The sequence below is a fragment of the Archocentrus centrarchus genome, unplaced genomic scaffold (assembly GCF_007364275.1).
Source record: "Archocentrus centrarchus isolate MPI-CPG fArcCen1 unplaced genomic scaffold, fArcCen1 scaffold_41_ctg1, whole genome shotgun sequence".
NCBI classification, from domain to species: Eukaryota; Metazoa; Chordata; class Actinopteri; order Cichliformes; family Cichlidae; genus Archocentrus; species Archocentrus centrarchus.
The window spans coordinates 2,184,998-2,200,212 of NW_022060267.1; the positions used below are offsets into that span (position 1 = coordinate 2,184,998).

A 15,215-nucleotide genomic window follows, 5' to 3' on the forward strand; every position below is an offset into this window, starting at 1 on the left:
AAACAGCTGACCCCAGTTTAATATTATACTGTAATCTTTATCAGTCACACACACACACACACACACACACACACACACTGAGATTAATTACATTTAATTGTTTCTTCATCAGCTGTATTTAAACTGTGACTCACACTGAGGCCGGCAGCATCGTCCAATCCTGTGAACTGGAGAGTGGAGGGGGGCGGGGCTTCTCTGTGGAGGGATTAGGACTTCGTTACCCAGAGTGCACTGCGAGCATCTGTAAAATCCCCAAAGAGGATTAGTGTAGATCAGAGAGACGACATGCCGCTGAAGAGAGAAGGTGAGACGCTTTTTCCAACATCATCGCTCTGCTTGTCTGTCTGTGTTTGTTTCTGTGTGTGTGTGTGTGTGTGTGTGTGTGTGTGTGTGTGTGTGTGTGTGTGTGTGTGTGTGTGGTCACTCCTGTGCTTCGTCCTCAGCCTCTTCTTCTTCTTCTGTTTCCTTTCCTGCTGTCCTTGCTGATACTTGTAAAATCTACTGTCTGTGTGACCTTTGACCTCTGTCGGTCACCATGGTTACGCTGGGATCCATCTCATTTCCCTGGTTTTCCTGGTCTGACCTCAGAGTGCGTCAGGCAGGAAGCTTCAGCAGAAACATGCTGCATCATGTGACCCGAGCTCCTGAGAGCAGCGGTGGATTCAACACTGAGAAACTTTATTGTGTTACAGACAGACACACAGACAGAGAGGAGCTGGGGACTGACACTGACCGTCTGTGCTTCAGTCTGAGAGTCCAGCAGGAATCAGCCATATTTGTAGTTTCTGTCTGGGTGGAGCAGCTGGGAGGCTCCTCACTGACGGAGCTCTCAGAGCTGCTCTTAGTCTCAGGATGCCACCCAGGTGAGCTGCTTCAGGTGTGTCCTCCTGGAGGAGGTAGATCCAGGACACAGTGGACAGATTATAACTCTCAGCTGGATTAGGAACACCTCAGAGGGGCTGGAGGAGGTGACCAGAGAGAGGGAGGTCTCTGCTTAGACTGCTGTCCTCATGACCCAGACATGGATGGATGGATGGATGGATGGATGGACTGTGTCCGGCTGCAGTGGTGTAAATGAGGACAGCTCGTGGCCCAGACTAAGATGTCTGCTGTCAGGAGAAGCCTGTCCTGCAGCTTCCTGTAGACCTCGTCAGACTCACAGGTACTCTGATCATCTGCCAGGTTGGCAGGTGACCTGTTCAGGGTCATCTTAGGGTCTTCTCCTCAGCATGGCTCTAATTCCTACTCCTGATCTCCTTTTCCTCTAAATGCACTTCCTGAGCAGACGGTCGGATTAGAGCCGGGAGCACTGATGCTGTTCCTGGAAGTGTCTGACTGCTGAAGGTCAGCCTGAGAGGGCAGCAGAGACAAACACCTCCACCTGACTCTGAACTGCTGAACCCTGCCCTCTGAGAGCACACACAGCTGGGTCTGATCTGCTTACAGTTATGCCTCAGATGTGGAGCACCTGATATCGGGTTCATGTCAGGTGGACCTGTGGATCAGCTGAGTCAGCGTGATCTAAAGGTGGCCCAGGTACAGGTACAGGTGTGGGCCAAACATGCAGTGATACCTGGGTATGAGGAGTCCTGTGTTTATTGCAGGGTTATTAAAGTTAAAACTGAAATTGAAAAAAACATTTTTGTTAACTGAAACAAATAAAAACTATAATTAAAAGAAAAAAACAAGAACTGACTAAAAGTGAATTAGAGAAAAAAAAAAAATTAAAAACTAACTAAAACTAAACGATAATGTAAAATCCAAAACTATTATAACCCTGGTTTAGTGTAGAGGTATCTGTAGTACTCAGAGCAGTACTGTTCCTCTGTTTTATGGTACCCTGATGATTCTGAACCACAAAGATTATGAGTCGATTAGGAGGTCCCGGTTTGCCTGGAGGTCCCGGTTTATTTATAAAGCACCCGATCACAACAACCCTGATATGTTCACACAATCGTTTCTACTTTCTGACATTTTAATTCATCTTCACTGATGTTCTCACACTCATGGATTGAGATGATGATGTCACAGCAGCACATGTGACAGCATGTTGTTAACATGTGGTCCTCACACTGAGCTGCTGCAGCAGGGTCAGAGGTCACAGGTCAGAGAGACTCAGACAGGCTCAGTCCTATAACACTCTTTGTGTTATTGTAACACACAGGCTGTGTTAACATGTCATTGGCTGACAACCTGTCAATCACAGGCTGTTAGCCAATGAGAGCACTGCAGATAATCTCCATCCTGAAACACAGTGTGACTCAGATTTGACCCAAAATGAGAGACAGCCCATAAACTCAGCAGCAAAGGGTTAACAGAGGTCAAAGGTCAGACAGCTGATTTTCCTCAGACACCTGTAGAGGCTTGTAGCTGTAACAGTGTAGGCTCAAGTGAAGAAGGCCTACAGACCTGTCTGTGACCCCCGGCAGCCACCTGTTGGAAAAACGTGTACTCCCACCTGGCTGGAGAAGCTCGCTGTGATTGGCTGGTACCTGCTGCGGTCGTAGTTTGAATGAAGTGACGGGTCTGCAGACAGCATCCAGCTGCTCTCTGAGCTGAAGGGAAACTGAGACACTTCAGCTTCGCCTGCAAAGTAAAAGCAGCACCTGTGTGCTCAGGAAGAGCTTTTACTTTGAAGGTGAAGCTTCTCTGTTTCCAGTTTGTGTCTCAGTGTGAGCTCAGAGAGCAGCTGGATGCTGTCTGCAGACGTCACCTCAGTCAGTCGCTCCTTTAGATGTGAATGGTTCAGTAAAGTGCTGATTCACTGTGACAGCAAGAGTGTGAGAGCTGAGACAGGAAGGAAAGCACAGGTGAGCCTCAGACAGGTGTGCTGAAACACCTGTCTGACTGACCTTTGGCTCAGGAGCTCCGAAAACATGGAAAAACAGGAAGTCAGTATGTGACGTTCCTCACTAATACTGATGATCACAGCGTGCTAGCACACGTGTGCTCAGTGTTTCCCAAGCCTGCTGCACTCTCCTGGAATTTCAGGCTTTAAGCTGGTTCATTCTTGGAATTTTCCAATGATTCCTGGCTGTGACACAGAGGAATTCCACTGCTTTTGTCCCGTTTTTGACTCGTGACAGGACGTCACTCATTTATGTGTTTATGTTGCTCAGATTCAACACTTTCACAATCAGGGATTGTGGTCACGGTCATGTGACCAAAATGGTGTTCTCTGATTGGTTAATCTGTTCAGGCTCACTGTGTTATTAGTGTAAGATCAGAAGGATAGAGGACCTGTAGTTTTCTCTCTCTGTGGGAGGGAGAGTGGAAAGGACAGAACCACAAATGCTCATACAGACTTTTGTGTTACCAGAATGTGTTCATGGAAAAATGAAGTAGTGTCTTGGAAATATGATGTGTAATTAGACAAAACAGGAACTTATAAAGAAGAACAGACAGGGAAATTAAATAAGACGTCGTGCAGGTGAGCAGGAAGAAAAGAAGGAAAGAAATGAAGCTGAAGGACACTGAGGTCATCCAGCTGTTCCTGGATGAAGCATCTATCATGTGATGATGTCACCTGTGAAAACACTGGTCAGGGAGAACTGAGGAACAGAAGAATGGAAACATGTTTTCATATAAAACAGGTCAGCTGATGATGGTGAGACGCAGAGGACGCTGCATACTGGCTGATCTGAAATCTGCTGCTGAGCACATCTGTGCACACTGGATGTTTGTGCAGTTCTTACTGTAGGGAGTAAAAGTTGAACTGCAAACTTTATGAACACATTTGTTGATGTGGATACTTTGCAGATAGAAACCTGTTGATTTCCTGTCATATGCAGACTGGATACATGTATACTAACACGTATACATGTTAGTATACGTGTTAGTATACATGGATACTAACATGTATACTAACACGTATACATGTTAGTATACGTGTTAGTATACATGGATACTAACATGTATACTAAGTTTGGACACAGCGATTATCTCATGACTTAACTGATATTTGGGTTTATTTAAAGTTTCATTAAAATCATTTTCAGGTGTGAAAGCTGCATTTATTCTATCATCATGTTTTCTTATAATGGCACTAACGTGTGTTTGAACTGATGATGGTCTGAATACACTGAGTACTTACACTAGAGTTCTAAAAATCTCACCATGTATTTTCAACTGCTCCCAACTAGGGCTGCAACTAATGACTATTTTGATAGTAGATTAATCATCGACTATTGAAACGATTAATCGACTAATTGGATTATGAATCACATAGTTATGAAATGGCACTTATTTAGCTATCAGCTTTTACATTTAGCATAAGGTATTGCATGTGTGAAGCTCGCCAGAGATAGACGGACAGGAAGACGTCTCACTCCGTTAAAAAAAAAAAAAACATCAGTAATAAAAAACACGACTATTAACAACAATTAAATTCGTCATCAACTATTTTTATTGTCGATTTTTGTCGACAGTGTCGACTAATCATTGCAGGCCTATTTCCAACCAGCCATGTCTTAATTGAAACTACAATATACTATTAGTACAGTCCTGTAGAGCTCCCAATAAGCTTTCCAATAAGCTTTCCAATGGTACCAGAATCATTCAGAATGAACTAGAATTAAGAAAGTTACAGCAAGTACAGAGAATCATAAAAACTGGGCTATTTCTGGATCAGCTATTCTATTCTATTCTATTCTATTCTATTCTATTGCTGTCTTACCAGTGTCTTATCAGTGGCTGTAGAAGACTGATAACTTCCTTATTTATTGTCCTATGAAGTTGATCCTGGTGTCACTGAAAGATCTTTGCAGTGGTTTCATAACATCCATTAAGTTTAAAATTTTTTGTGACCTAGCTGAAGTCATGCTGTTTGCTGGAGCTCATGCTAATGCTCATGCTAATGCTAGCCTTCCTGCTCCCTGTTTGAAGGCTAACAGTGGCTCAGAGGCTTCAGCCTGCACAGGTGCAGTAACACGTACCTGAGTGAGTGCAGTCAGCAGGTGTTTGATCAGGGAAGCCTTTCAGGAGGGTGGCTATGCTGCTAATGCTAATGAAGTGCTGAGTCAGAGGCTAGCTAACTTGGAGGTGGAGCTCAGTCAGGTGGAGTTCTTCAGAAGAACAGAGGTCTGAGGTGGGGTTTTACTGGTTTCTACTTTCTCTAATGTGATGCCGGTGAACTTCATCAGGCTGTTTGGATTAGATGTGGGAATGTGACCTGTTTAATCAGGAATAAACCTTTTCTTCTGAGGAATGTTAGTGCTGAGCACCAGCTGCAGGAGATCCTGAGAGGCTGAAGCCCTGCAGCAGATACAGCAGGTTCATAGGAAAACTCAGTCAGGATTCAGGATGAGGAGCAAACACGGATCAGTCTCAGTGGGATCATGATCCACCTGCTGTGTGTAATTTGAATTTGTGAGCTGCTCAGAGTCTCTGTGCTGTTAGACGCTCACAGACCATCAAACAGGTGAGTTCACTTTTACCTGTGATCACACCTGAAGCTCCAGATCTCTGTGACATCAGGGAGGAACAATACTTACATAACTGTGTGATATTTCTGCATGTTTCCTGCTTCTGTGAGCCTGACCTCCTCCTGTGGTCTGACTCTTCCCTCTCTGCTGTTAGCTCATATTGTTTTAGTATGATTAGTAACAGGAAAGTCCAGCTGATCTTCACCTGTTTCCTCTGAGTCACTGACCTGTGGTACCTGGACGGCTGAACACACCTGAGCTTTACTTCTCTTTGATATCACAGTGATCTCATATTAAACCATTCAGTCTCAGTACTTTTAAAGTTACTGCATTTATACAAAGGCAACATTTCCTGCATGCTTCAAATTAAAAGCCCTTCAACGGTTCAGTGAACAATCATTTGTGAACAAGGCTTTTATTGTGAAACACCTGCAGGAAGCTGTTGTGTAAAACTCTGAGGCGCTCCTTTATTCTGGAGTGTGTGTGCGTGCATGTGTGTGTGTGTGTTACTGTGAGTGATTTATCTCCATCAGAATGACCCACAGCCTTTTCCCGTCTTTGATAAAGATTTGACCTCTGTGTGACCCCTCATCATCAGCGTCTCTACATCAGCTCTGCCTGAAATGCTCTTTCCTGAGGAACATGGACATCTGTGGCAGAACAGGAAGTCCCTCCTTCACAGAGTTTGGTTCTTCTGAGCACTTCCTGTTTGAAACGTTCCCATGCTGTGAAGCTCTGCAGTGATGACCTCAGAGGGAGGCTCCGCCTCCACTGTTTACTAAAATCAGACTTTAAATGCAGTGAACGTTCCCCCTGTGATGTTTACCTGGAACATTTATCTGGTTACAGATTAAAAGAAAGCAGCAGGTGAGACGTGTATGAAGTGCACATGGTTCCAGGTGTGCTCTGATGCTGTGGGGTCTGGGCAGGTGTGGTGCAGCTTTGAGTGGAGTGGTTCTAACTGTGGGTCAGCAGCAGTGAACCAACACAAATAAACCACAAAGAGGTGAAACACAGTGATCTGACTGTAGGTCTGCAGTCATCACTGTGAGCTCAGCATGTTTCCAGCCTCATAGGCTCTGCAGCAGCTGCAGCACCACGAGCTGTGATTATGGCTCAGTTTAAACCTGCACAGGCCAGTAGAGTCCAGCAGAGGCCAGAAGAGGCCAGCAGAGTCCAGTAGAGTCCAGCAGAGTCCAGTAGAGTCCAGCAGAGTCCAGTAGAGGCCAGCAGAGTCCAGCAGAGTCCAGTAGAGTCCAGTAAAGTGTGTGCTGTGGTGTCTCCTCAGATACGGAGCGCGCTCTGCAGGTGATGGAGGCCTGTCAGGCTGGCGCCGCTGATGGGGTCAAAGGTCGTGCAGAGAAGCTGCTCAACATCTTCCAGAGCGACCTGTTCCAGGCTCTGCTGGGTAAGAACAGAGGGCGGGGCCTCAGCACCTCCACCTCCAAACATGGTTATATTCAGGGTCCAGTGATCAGCTGAGCTCATTACAGCACCTGAACCTGAGAGGTCACATGATCACATCAGCTGACAGCAGGTGGCTGACAAAGAAACATCATTTAAACTTTATTTATCAGATATTTTTGTGTCACATTCATGGATATGTTTTGGGTATTTTCCTCATATTAATATTTCTCTGAAAATTAGCATATTTCAGTTGTTTTTGGAACATTTTAACAGGGTTTTCCTGTCTTTTTATTAATTATTCTGACAGTTTATAATCATATTTTATTAAGATTTTTCATAAATTTATGTTGTGGATATTATTTCATCTTTAAATAAAACAGATGTAGAGGAGGTGTGAGCGTGCTGCCCTCATGAACAAAAAGGATGGAAAAAGAAAATAATATTTTTATGATTTAGAACATTTTAATGTGCTCTTTTCTAATGAAATGTTCATTTTTAAAATATTTTTTTCTCACAATGAATTTAATTATTCTGCTTTTTAATATTTTTCAAACTTTGATGCATTTTAAAAACAGTTTTCAGAAATAATTTGATATTTTTCAAGCAGTTATTTGATATTTTTCATACATTTTATGGGTATATTTTTTCGATAACTGTGTTACAGTGTGAATATTCTCCCATAATGATGCACAGATGTGGGCACTTTCTTATATTTATTAATATTGTTCTTATTTTTCTGAAGCTTTTGGAGATTTTAGTGAGATTTTATGATGATTTTTATTTTGTGGACATTATTCTCACATTATATGAATATTTATCACTACATTACATTTTCTCTGACATGTAAAAATATTTTAGGATTTGTTTTTTTCTCAGGATTTTTATTTATCATTTTATAATATGTTTTGATTTTGGGGGAATTTAAATGACATGTTTCAGAATTTTGGTCACTGTTTTGTCAACATTGTTTAAATTTTTTAATTTTACAAAGCATTGTAATCATTTTTAGATTATCTATAGATAGATCAGTATTTTGGGCATTATTTAGAGGTTTCTTCATATTTTTAACACCTGTGATTGTCTCCTATTTTATGAACATATCCATAAAGAAGCAGCTTTCAGCAGCAGCTCCGGCACAGTTTTCCTGACACAGTCCCAGAGGGGATCTGTGCCTCCGGCTGGAATCAAACCAACAACCTTTTCCTGCCTGTCAATATGTAAACCGCTGCACTACGGAGCCCCTTATAAATATTAGTAACCTAAACATTCATTAGTATATAAGTATATAACAGACTGGCTCTGTGTATTCATGAGTCTCCATAAATAATAATAACAGGAAGTCTGAAGCTGTAATCCATTAACTCGCTCACAGTCTTCTTCTGTGGTGTTTTTATACCCTGCAGTAATAGATCACTCTTTCTGAGTACTAGTGTACTCTGGATGGAGTGACATCACAGGCTGAGGCAGTGCAGTGATTGGCTGAGATCCCTGAGTTGGGGCACTGAGCGAGTCATTACAGGACTCTGTGCTCTGATTGGCTGATGTGGGCAGGTTGACTGCTGATGGTGAGAGCGCAGAGGATGATGGTCTAATAAGGACCTTTAAAGGGTTCCTCTTTATTTCAGCCTGCTGGGTTCCACTCTGAAGGATCTGATTGGCTCTGTGAGGTCACACTACCTCAGCCTGAACACTAGAGGGAGCACTTTCACTGCATCACAGCCTCTTCCTCACATGTCAGACCTGTCCATTAGACCTGCAGGTATCGTTACAGAACAGGTGACGTTTAGCTGCCTGAGCCCCCTGCTGTACAGGTGTGTCTCTGCAGCCATCATTTCCACCCTCGTAGAGTTTGCATTGTGTCAGGATCTGAATCTGAGCTCCTGCTCAGGTGCAGATCCTCCTCCTGGGGCTTCTGAGGAGCTGATGTTTAACCTCCAGCAGCAGGAAGCGTTCATTGAGCCAAAGATGAAGCTTCTTCTTCATCCACAGGTTCTCCTGGTTCTGTTGTCAGTGACTGTACGAGGACGAAAGCTTCACTCAGACTCCGCCCATTAAGACTGAACCAGCCTTTACTGCAGACCTGCCTCAGCTGCAGGCCTGATGCAGCAGCTTGGTCCTCGTCCACGTGAAGCCTGAGCTGTTCTCCAGCTTCAGGCATGAGTCAAAGCTTAGAGAGAAACCACGTGGACTCTTTGTAGTTCACACATTAGAAACAGGAAGTGACCACAGAGGGTGGGGGGGTCCTGCAGCAGAGGTCAGGTCAGCTGGTCTCTAGAATCAAACTCAGGTCACAGATATCAGAGAGCTTTCATGGTGTTGGCTCTGCTGAGGTCTGAAACTCTGTAAATCTGTAGCTCATGTTTGATGCTGACACTGATGTGTTTAATGACCCCTCCTCAGATGGGGCTCATGTCATGTGATGTGAATGACATCACAGATCTGAGGGGCTCTGTCTAAGCAGTAAATCTGACCTGTGATCAGCTCAGAGGTGGATTCTGTCCACAATACTCCATCCACACACACTGAAACACACTCTTGTTGTCCTCACACAGATGTGATCACAGGTGTTGAAGTGGTTACATTTCATTTAAATACAGAAAACTTCCTGAAAATCCACAAAGACGTTTTTTCTCTCCTGCAAACAGAGCCAAACTGTCTGATATTAAAATGAGTCATAAATGCAGTGTGTGCTCTGAGTCAGTCACCTCTTATAAACCAGTGAAACCAGTTCATCCAGCAGGTTTCAGAGCAGTTACTCTGTTACCATCCTTTAATCAAACATGCTGTGATTGGCTCACAGGTTGATCTGCTGGTTTTATAATAGTGTGATAATTACATGAAGTGTGTTTGAGCACAGACTGGAACATAAATAATAACGTCAGTATTTTTAAAGCATGCTGATGAATGAATATGAGTGAAGTCTTAGTGACCTGAGTGACTGATCCACTGTGAGAGGATATGCTTTCATTTATTAAACAGTCTTTTTAATCTGTCTCAGGTTTGCAGTGTTGGTAACACAACTCTGACAAACACACAGGGTTATAATAGTTTTGGATTTTACATTATAGTTTAGTTTTAGTTAGTTTTTACTTTTTTTTCTCTAATTCAGTTAGTTTTAATTAGTTTTCAGAGTGGTTTTGCTCGTTTTTATTAGTTTTTATTTTTGGTTTTATGCTTAGTTTTAGTTAGTTTCAGTATTAGTTTTAGTATTTTCATACTTACCGTATTTTCCGGAGTATAAGTCGCACTTTTTTTCATAGTTTGGCTGGGGGTGCGACCTATACTCCGGAGCGACGTATATGTGACATTTATAACACATGAACCAAAATACTCCAGCCACTTGACATCTCCGTGAACTGCAGCTTTAAGGCAGTCTTGCGTAACCTGTGGGCGCAGTGGATGATGGATGGAGAGCACAGCTTAACGGCAACTGGGAGAATGCGCCACCCAACTTTCCTGGAAGTCATTGGATGGATCAAGAAAACATGGGCTTCAGTGACAAACCATCCTGTTGGGATTCAGAAAGGCTGGAATAATTGGAACTGCAGCTGACGACGAGTCTGACTAACGCGACACAGAAGAGGAAGCGGCGCTTCGTCTACGGAGTGTACGGAATTGTTTAGAAGTGACACCGAGGATGAAGAATTCAATGGATTGATGGTTTGGTTAACTTGTTAGTATGTTCTTTATGCTATGGCTATCTGAATAACTTAATGTTACGTTAACATACTGTAGCGATTCTCTTAGTTAGAGAGCGTGTTGATGTTGTGGGATTTCGGACTGTTCGGGAGGTTCGTGAAGGCAGCATGGAGAGAGAAAAAGACCGAGAGCTTGCCTGTGTGTGTGTTGCTGTTCCGCTGTTGTAGTTGTGGTTGGCGTGGCTGTGGCCTACAGCAGCCGTTTTTCTGTTAATAAAGACGACCTTTGTTGTGAATATCGCCGACTTTGGAAGTGTGTTTACAACGTTACAATACCGAACACGTGTTCGTTGTGCGTCATGTAGCTGAATGTGCTACGTTAGCATACCGTAGGTGTAACCGTGTTCGTCCTGTTCTTTAATCCATTATTATTTTAAATTGCCGTTCAAGATGGAATTTGTGCTCTGGGTCTCGGATTCTATCAACCCCCCCCCCCCCCCCCCCCCCTCCCCAAAAAAAGTGCGACTTATAGTCCAGTGCGACCTATATGTTTTTTTCTTCTTTATTATGCATTTTTTGGCTGGTGCGACCTATACTCCGGAGCGACGTATAGTCCGAAAAATACGGTAATCAGGTACGCTTTAAAGATACCCTTTAAAGAAATAAATTCAGCAACCAACTGTTCACAGACAGCAGAACTACATGCTAAATGTGTGTAATATTAAGGACACACATGAACATCAACAGGGAGAAACTGCTAACAATATGAACTCCAAAACTCGATAAATTCTACAATAAACTCCCAATAAAGTTCAGCCTCAGTGCAGCAGATTAACAACAGCTACATGTGGTGTTTGACAAAACAAACTCTTTGAAGGAGTCAAAGCTCAAATCCAGCTGCATCCTGATGTTCTCTCCACCTGATGCTGCTTCTGTTTTGGAGCTAGCTTGGTTAGATGCTCGCTGATTAGACTTGCAGGGTCTTTGCGGCCTCTGTAGCCTACGGAAGTGTCCGACCTCATGTCCGCATTTATGCATGTATAGCTGGATTGCGTGTGTTAATTACCTTGTGGTTGTGTGCTGGGGGTTTTTTGGTCCTCGCTCTTTGTGCTCAGTTTTTAGGGTGCAAACATATTTGTCCCTGTTTTTTCACTTTCTTCATTCCTTCACGTCCATTCCCATAGTTTCAGCAGCTCCCTCCAGGAATTTGCTGACATTTGTGAGTCCTTATATTGATGCTTTGATTATTAGTCCTGATTGTTATTATCTGACTGATAAAGTAGCCGGAAACGCACAAGGACTAAACACAACGTTGTGGCTGCGTTGACCCGACGAGTAGTCACGTTTCTCTGGAGGTGCAGGCCGGGTTGCCTTGTAGGATGAGAGCGGTTTCCGTAGCTGCCTTGTGTGCGCTTCTCAGGTCTACTTTGATGTTGGTGTTTTTTTTCCTGACTAAGAAGTGTTCCGTACATCATCCACAACATCTCCACAACAAGACACTCGCTGCTATCTGTGCTATCATAGTAAAAAAAAAAAAAAACACCACATGGGACTCTCTGAGGAGCAGCGCGGTGTGCGCACGCACGCACATGCGCACCCATTTGCCCGACGGCGTTCCGAGCTTAAACTCGGAGAGAGGAAAAAAATGATTTCATATCAATCCACAAGACTTTTGAAAAAATAACAATATCTATAATTTCAGTTAGTTTTAGTTAGTTTTGTAAACTCACAATTCAGTTTTAGTTAGTTGTCGTTTCTTCCTTTTAATTTTAGTTTTTATTTATTTCAGTTAACGACAATGTTTTTTCAATTTCAGTTTTCGTTATTTCGTTCGTTTTCGTTAACTATAATAACCCTGCAAACACAGCAACTAAAACACCTCCTGAAGTGTCCTCGTGGTGTCCGAGCTGGACGGACCTCAGAGGATCATTAGACTTTCTTACATACACAACAGAAAATTATTAATAAATGTTCAGTTTTCCAGGTTTTCCAGTTACTCAATAATCCATAAACCGTTTCCAGTTAAAGCTGCTGGGAGCGTCATGTTTCTGAGCCGGTGTGCATAGGTTTGATTCCAGCAGACCAGACTAATGGAAACAGAGTGATGCTCTAACTGTGGACACTTCCTGATGATGCCTTCAGTGTTTGACCTAAATGCTGGAATAAAGCACTTCTGCTCCTCTCTGCTCATAGCTCATACTCAGGACCTCTGCCTGCTTTGACTCTCACACCTTCATCAGCAGCAGCCTTCACACTCCCAGAAATCCCAGGAAAAGTCTCTATCCTGGAACGCTGTTCCTGAGTCTGTGCCTCCTCTGGCAGCAGGACTGTCTTTTCCTGGATGGAGTTACTCCAGCTGTTCCACCTGCCTGAACCTCCCACAGTGCTGCTCCTGTAGGATCAGTCCAGTCCTCTGGAAGCCTCTGGATGCTGATGCTGTCTCTGTAGCAAACATGTCCATGCTGCCCACACCTGTTTACACCTTCAGCTGACCTGATGGAGTCACTGCTGCATATCTGTGTGCTCCTACCATCATCATGTCTGCTGCTGCCACACTGTGTGTACATCATAGCTTTAATGTGGCTGCAGCAGATCCTGGATGCTCCTCAGTGAAGCTGACAGACGTACAGCTGCAGGAAGTGACCATGAAAGCAGCTGATGAGACAGCTTTAACTTTTTAACGTGAGCGTTTTAGAATGAAAATGTATCTGTGTATAAGAGACGACTGTGTGAGGTCGTGTTAGTCTGTGTGGTGATAACTGGTCAGCTAGTCTACAGACAGCAGGGGGCGCTGCTGCACAGGGGTGGTAATGAGCTTCTTTTCTTTTCTCCAGTGTTTAAAGCCACTCATTCAGTTTCATTGTGTTAAAGCTGATGTTAAACACCAGTAAAGATCCAGCTGTGCTGAAGCTTTCTGTGAGCCAATCACAGCCTGGATGTCGGCCATGTTGGTTTTCACTCGTAGTTTTAGTGAAACGTTTTCATCTTTTTCTCAAATTTCAGATTTTCCACCAACATTTTTCCATTTTCATGACTTTGGCCTCATAATTCAAAGATTTAAAGGTTTTAACTGCATTCAAAAGGCTCCAACAGCACCAACACGGTCCACAGGTCCAGTTCAGGGACTCCAGTTAGCTGAGGGGAAGCTAGCAGACAGCTAGCAGCTACAGCTAGCTGTGTCAGCCTACACCTGTCAGTCAAAGAGGCCACGCCCCCAATAATACAAACTTTAATTGAGTTTACACAGGTGACTGTACAGCTGTTATGAAGGAGGAAATGATCCACAGAGACCAAAGCAGTTTGTGTATCAGCTGTAAACATGTTAATTTATGGGACTGACTCACTGTGGCGCCTCTGCTGGACACCAGAGGAACTGCAGCACACGCACCTGACACACTCAAACAACCCCACTAATGTGTGTTTAATCTGTGTGTGCGCGCGCGCGTGTGTGTGTGTGCGCGCAGACATCCAGGAGTTTTACGAGGTGACGGTGTGTGAGAACCAGGCGACGAGCCAACAACAGCACACACCTGTCCAGGTACAAACACACACACTCTCACACACACTCACGCACTCTCTCTTTGTAATCCACATGGCAACACCCGTTGCTGTTACCTAGCAACAGCTGCAGCAGCATTGCCAGGGCAACAGCTGCATAACACCATGGCAACAGGAGCCCAACCCCCACCTCCTCTTCCTCCTCTCACTCGTCTTCTGTGTCTCTCGCCCGCTCTCTCTCTCGCTTCATGTCTTCTTTCTGTGGAGTGACTCAAAGAGGTGTACACCCCCCCACCACCACCGCACACAAACACACACCAGTCTTCCTCTTCCTCTTCATCTCTCTCTCCTGTGCCGCTCGCTCGCCCCCCTCTCTCTCTCTCGCTCGCTCGGTGCTGACAGACGGAGGATCGAGGAGCTGAGAGAGCGGGCGAGCGAGGCAGGAAAGACAGATAGACGAACGAGGAGAGAGAGAGAGCATGAGTGTGTGAGTGTGTGTGGAAATGTGTGTGTGTGAGAGTGTGTGTGTGTGTGGATATGGACTGCCTCTGCATTGTCACCACCAAGGTAAGAGCAGACCGCCCGCATGCATCCGCCCAAACACACTCATGCTTTATGAGGACACACACACATGTCCTCGTAACACCACGGCGCCATGTGTGTCCTCATGAAGCATCAAAGCCAGTGTTTGTGTGTGTGTGTGTATGTATGTGTGTGTGTGCCTCTCTCTGTCTCCGTGTGTGTCTCTGTGTCTCCGTGTGTGTGTGTCTCTCTGTGTGTGTGTGGCTCTGTGTGTGTGTGTGTGTGTGTGTGCGTGTCTCTGTGTGTGTGTGTCTCTGTCTCCGTGTGTGTTAGCATAGCCACATTAGCCTGTATGTTAGCAGAGGCTAGCTGCAGCCAGCTGTGAGCAGGGCCGTGTGCTGGATGCTGAGCACATGTGGAATCAGCGTGTCACATGTCGAGGCTCACATGTGCTGCTGTCTCAGAGACAGTCACGTTTCCTCAGACTCTGGCTCGCTTTGGGAGGACGGCGGCAGTCACAGTGCAACAGGTCGCGTGTTAAACTGCACTGTCACCTTGATGTGTGGCGCCCGGCGGCGTGCCCGCCCTGATCCAGGAAGCTAACGAGTGTTAGAGAAGCTGTGAGTAACGTGATGGTGACCGTCAGTGCTACAGGACGGTTTGGCAGGATCACCTGTTGTGTGGCAGTGTGAACCTCAGGAACATCGTTAGGACGGACAGATCGAGT

The 15,215-nt window shown here is 44.6% G+C and overlaps 1 protein-coding gene across 3 annotated transcripts in view; it reads left to right on the top strand.

Annotated features, from left to right (window-relative positions):
• The first annotated feature begins 249 nt into the window (after positions 1-249).
• LOC115776999 (disks large homolog 4-like) overlaps positions 250-15,215 on the top strand; it is a 54,382-nt gene continuing 39,416 nt past the window's right edge. The window contains exons 1-3 of one of the 3 annotated variants that reach the window (XM_030724801.1): positions 250-304; positions 6,712-6,831; positions 13,933-14,006. In XM_030724801.1, the coding sequence (XP_030580661.1) occupies positions 286-304; positions 6,712-6,831; positions 13,933-14,006 (213 nt within the window). In that variant the 5' untranslated portion in view covers positions 250-285. Of the gene's footprint in view, positions 305-6,711; positions 6,832-13,932; positions 14,007-14,219; positions 14,534-15,215 lie in introns of those variants that run through there. The other 2 variants (XM_030724802.1, XM_030724803.1) reach the window with 2 other exon arrangements.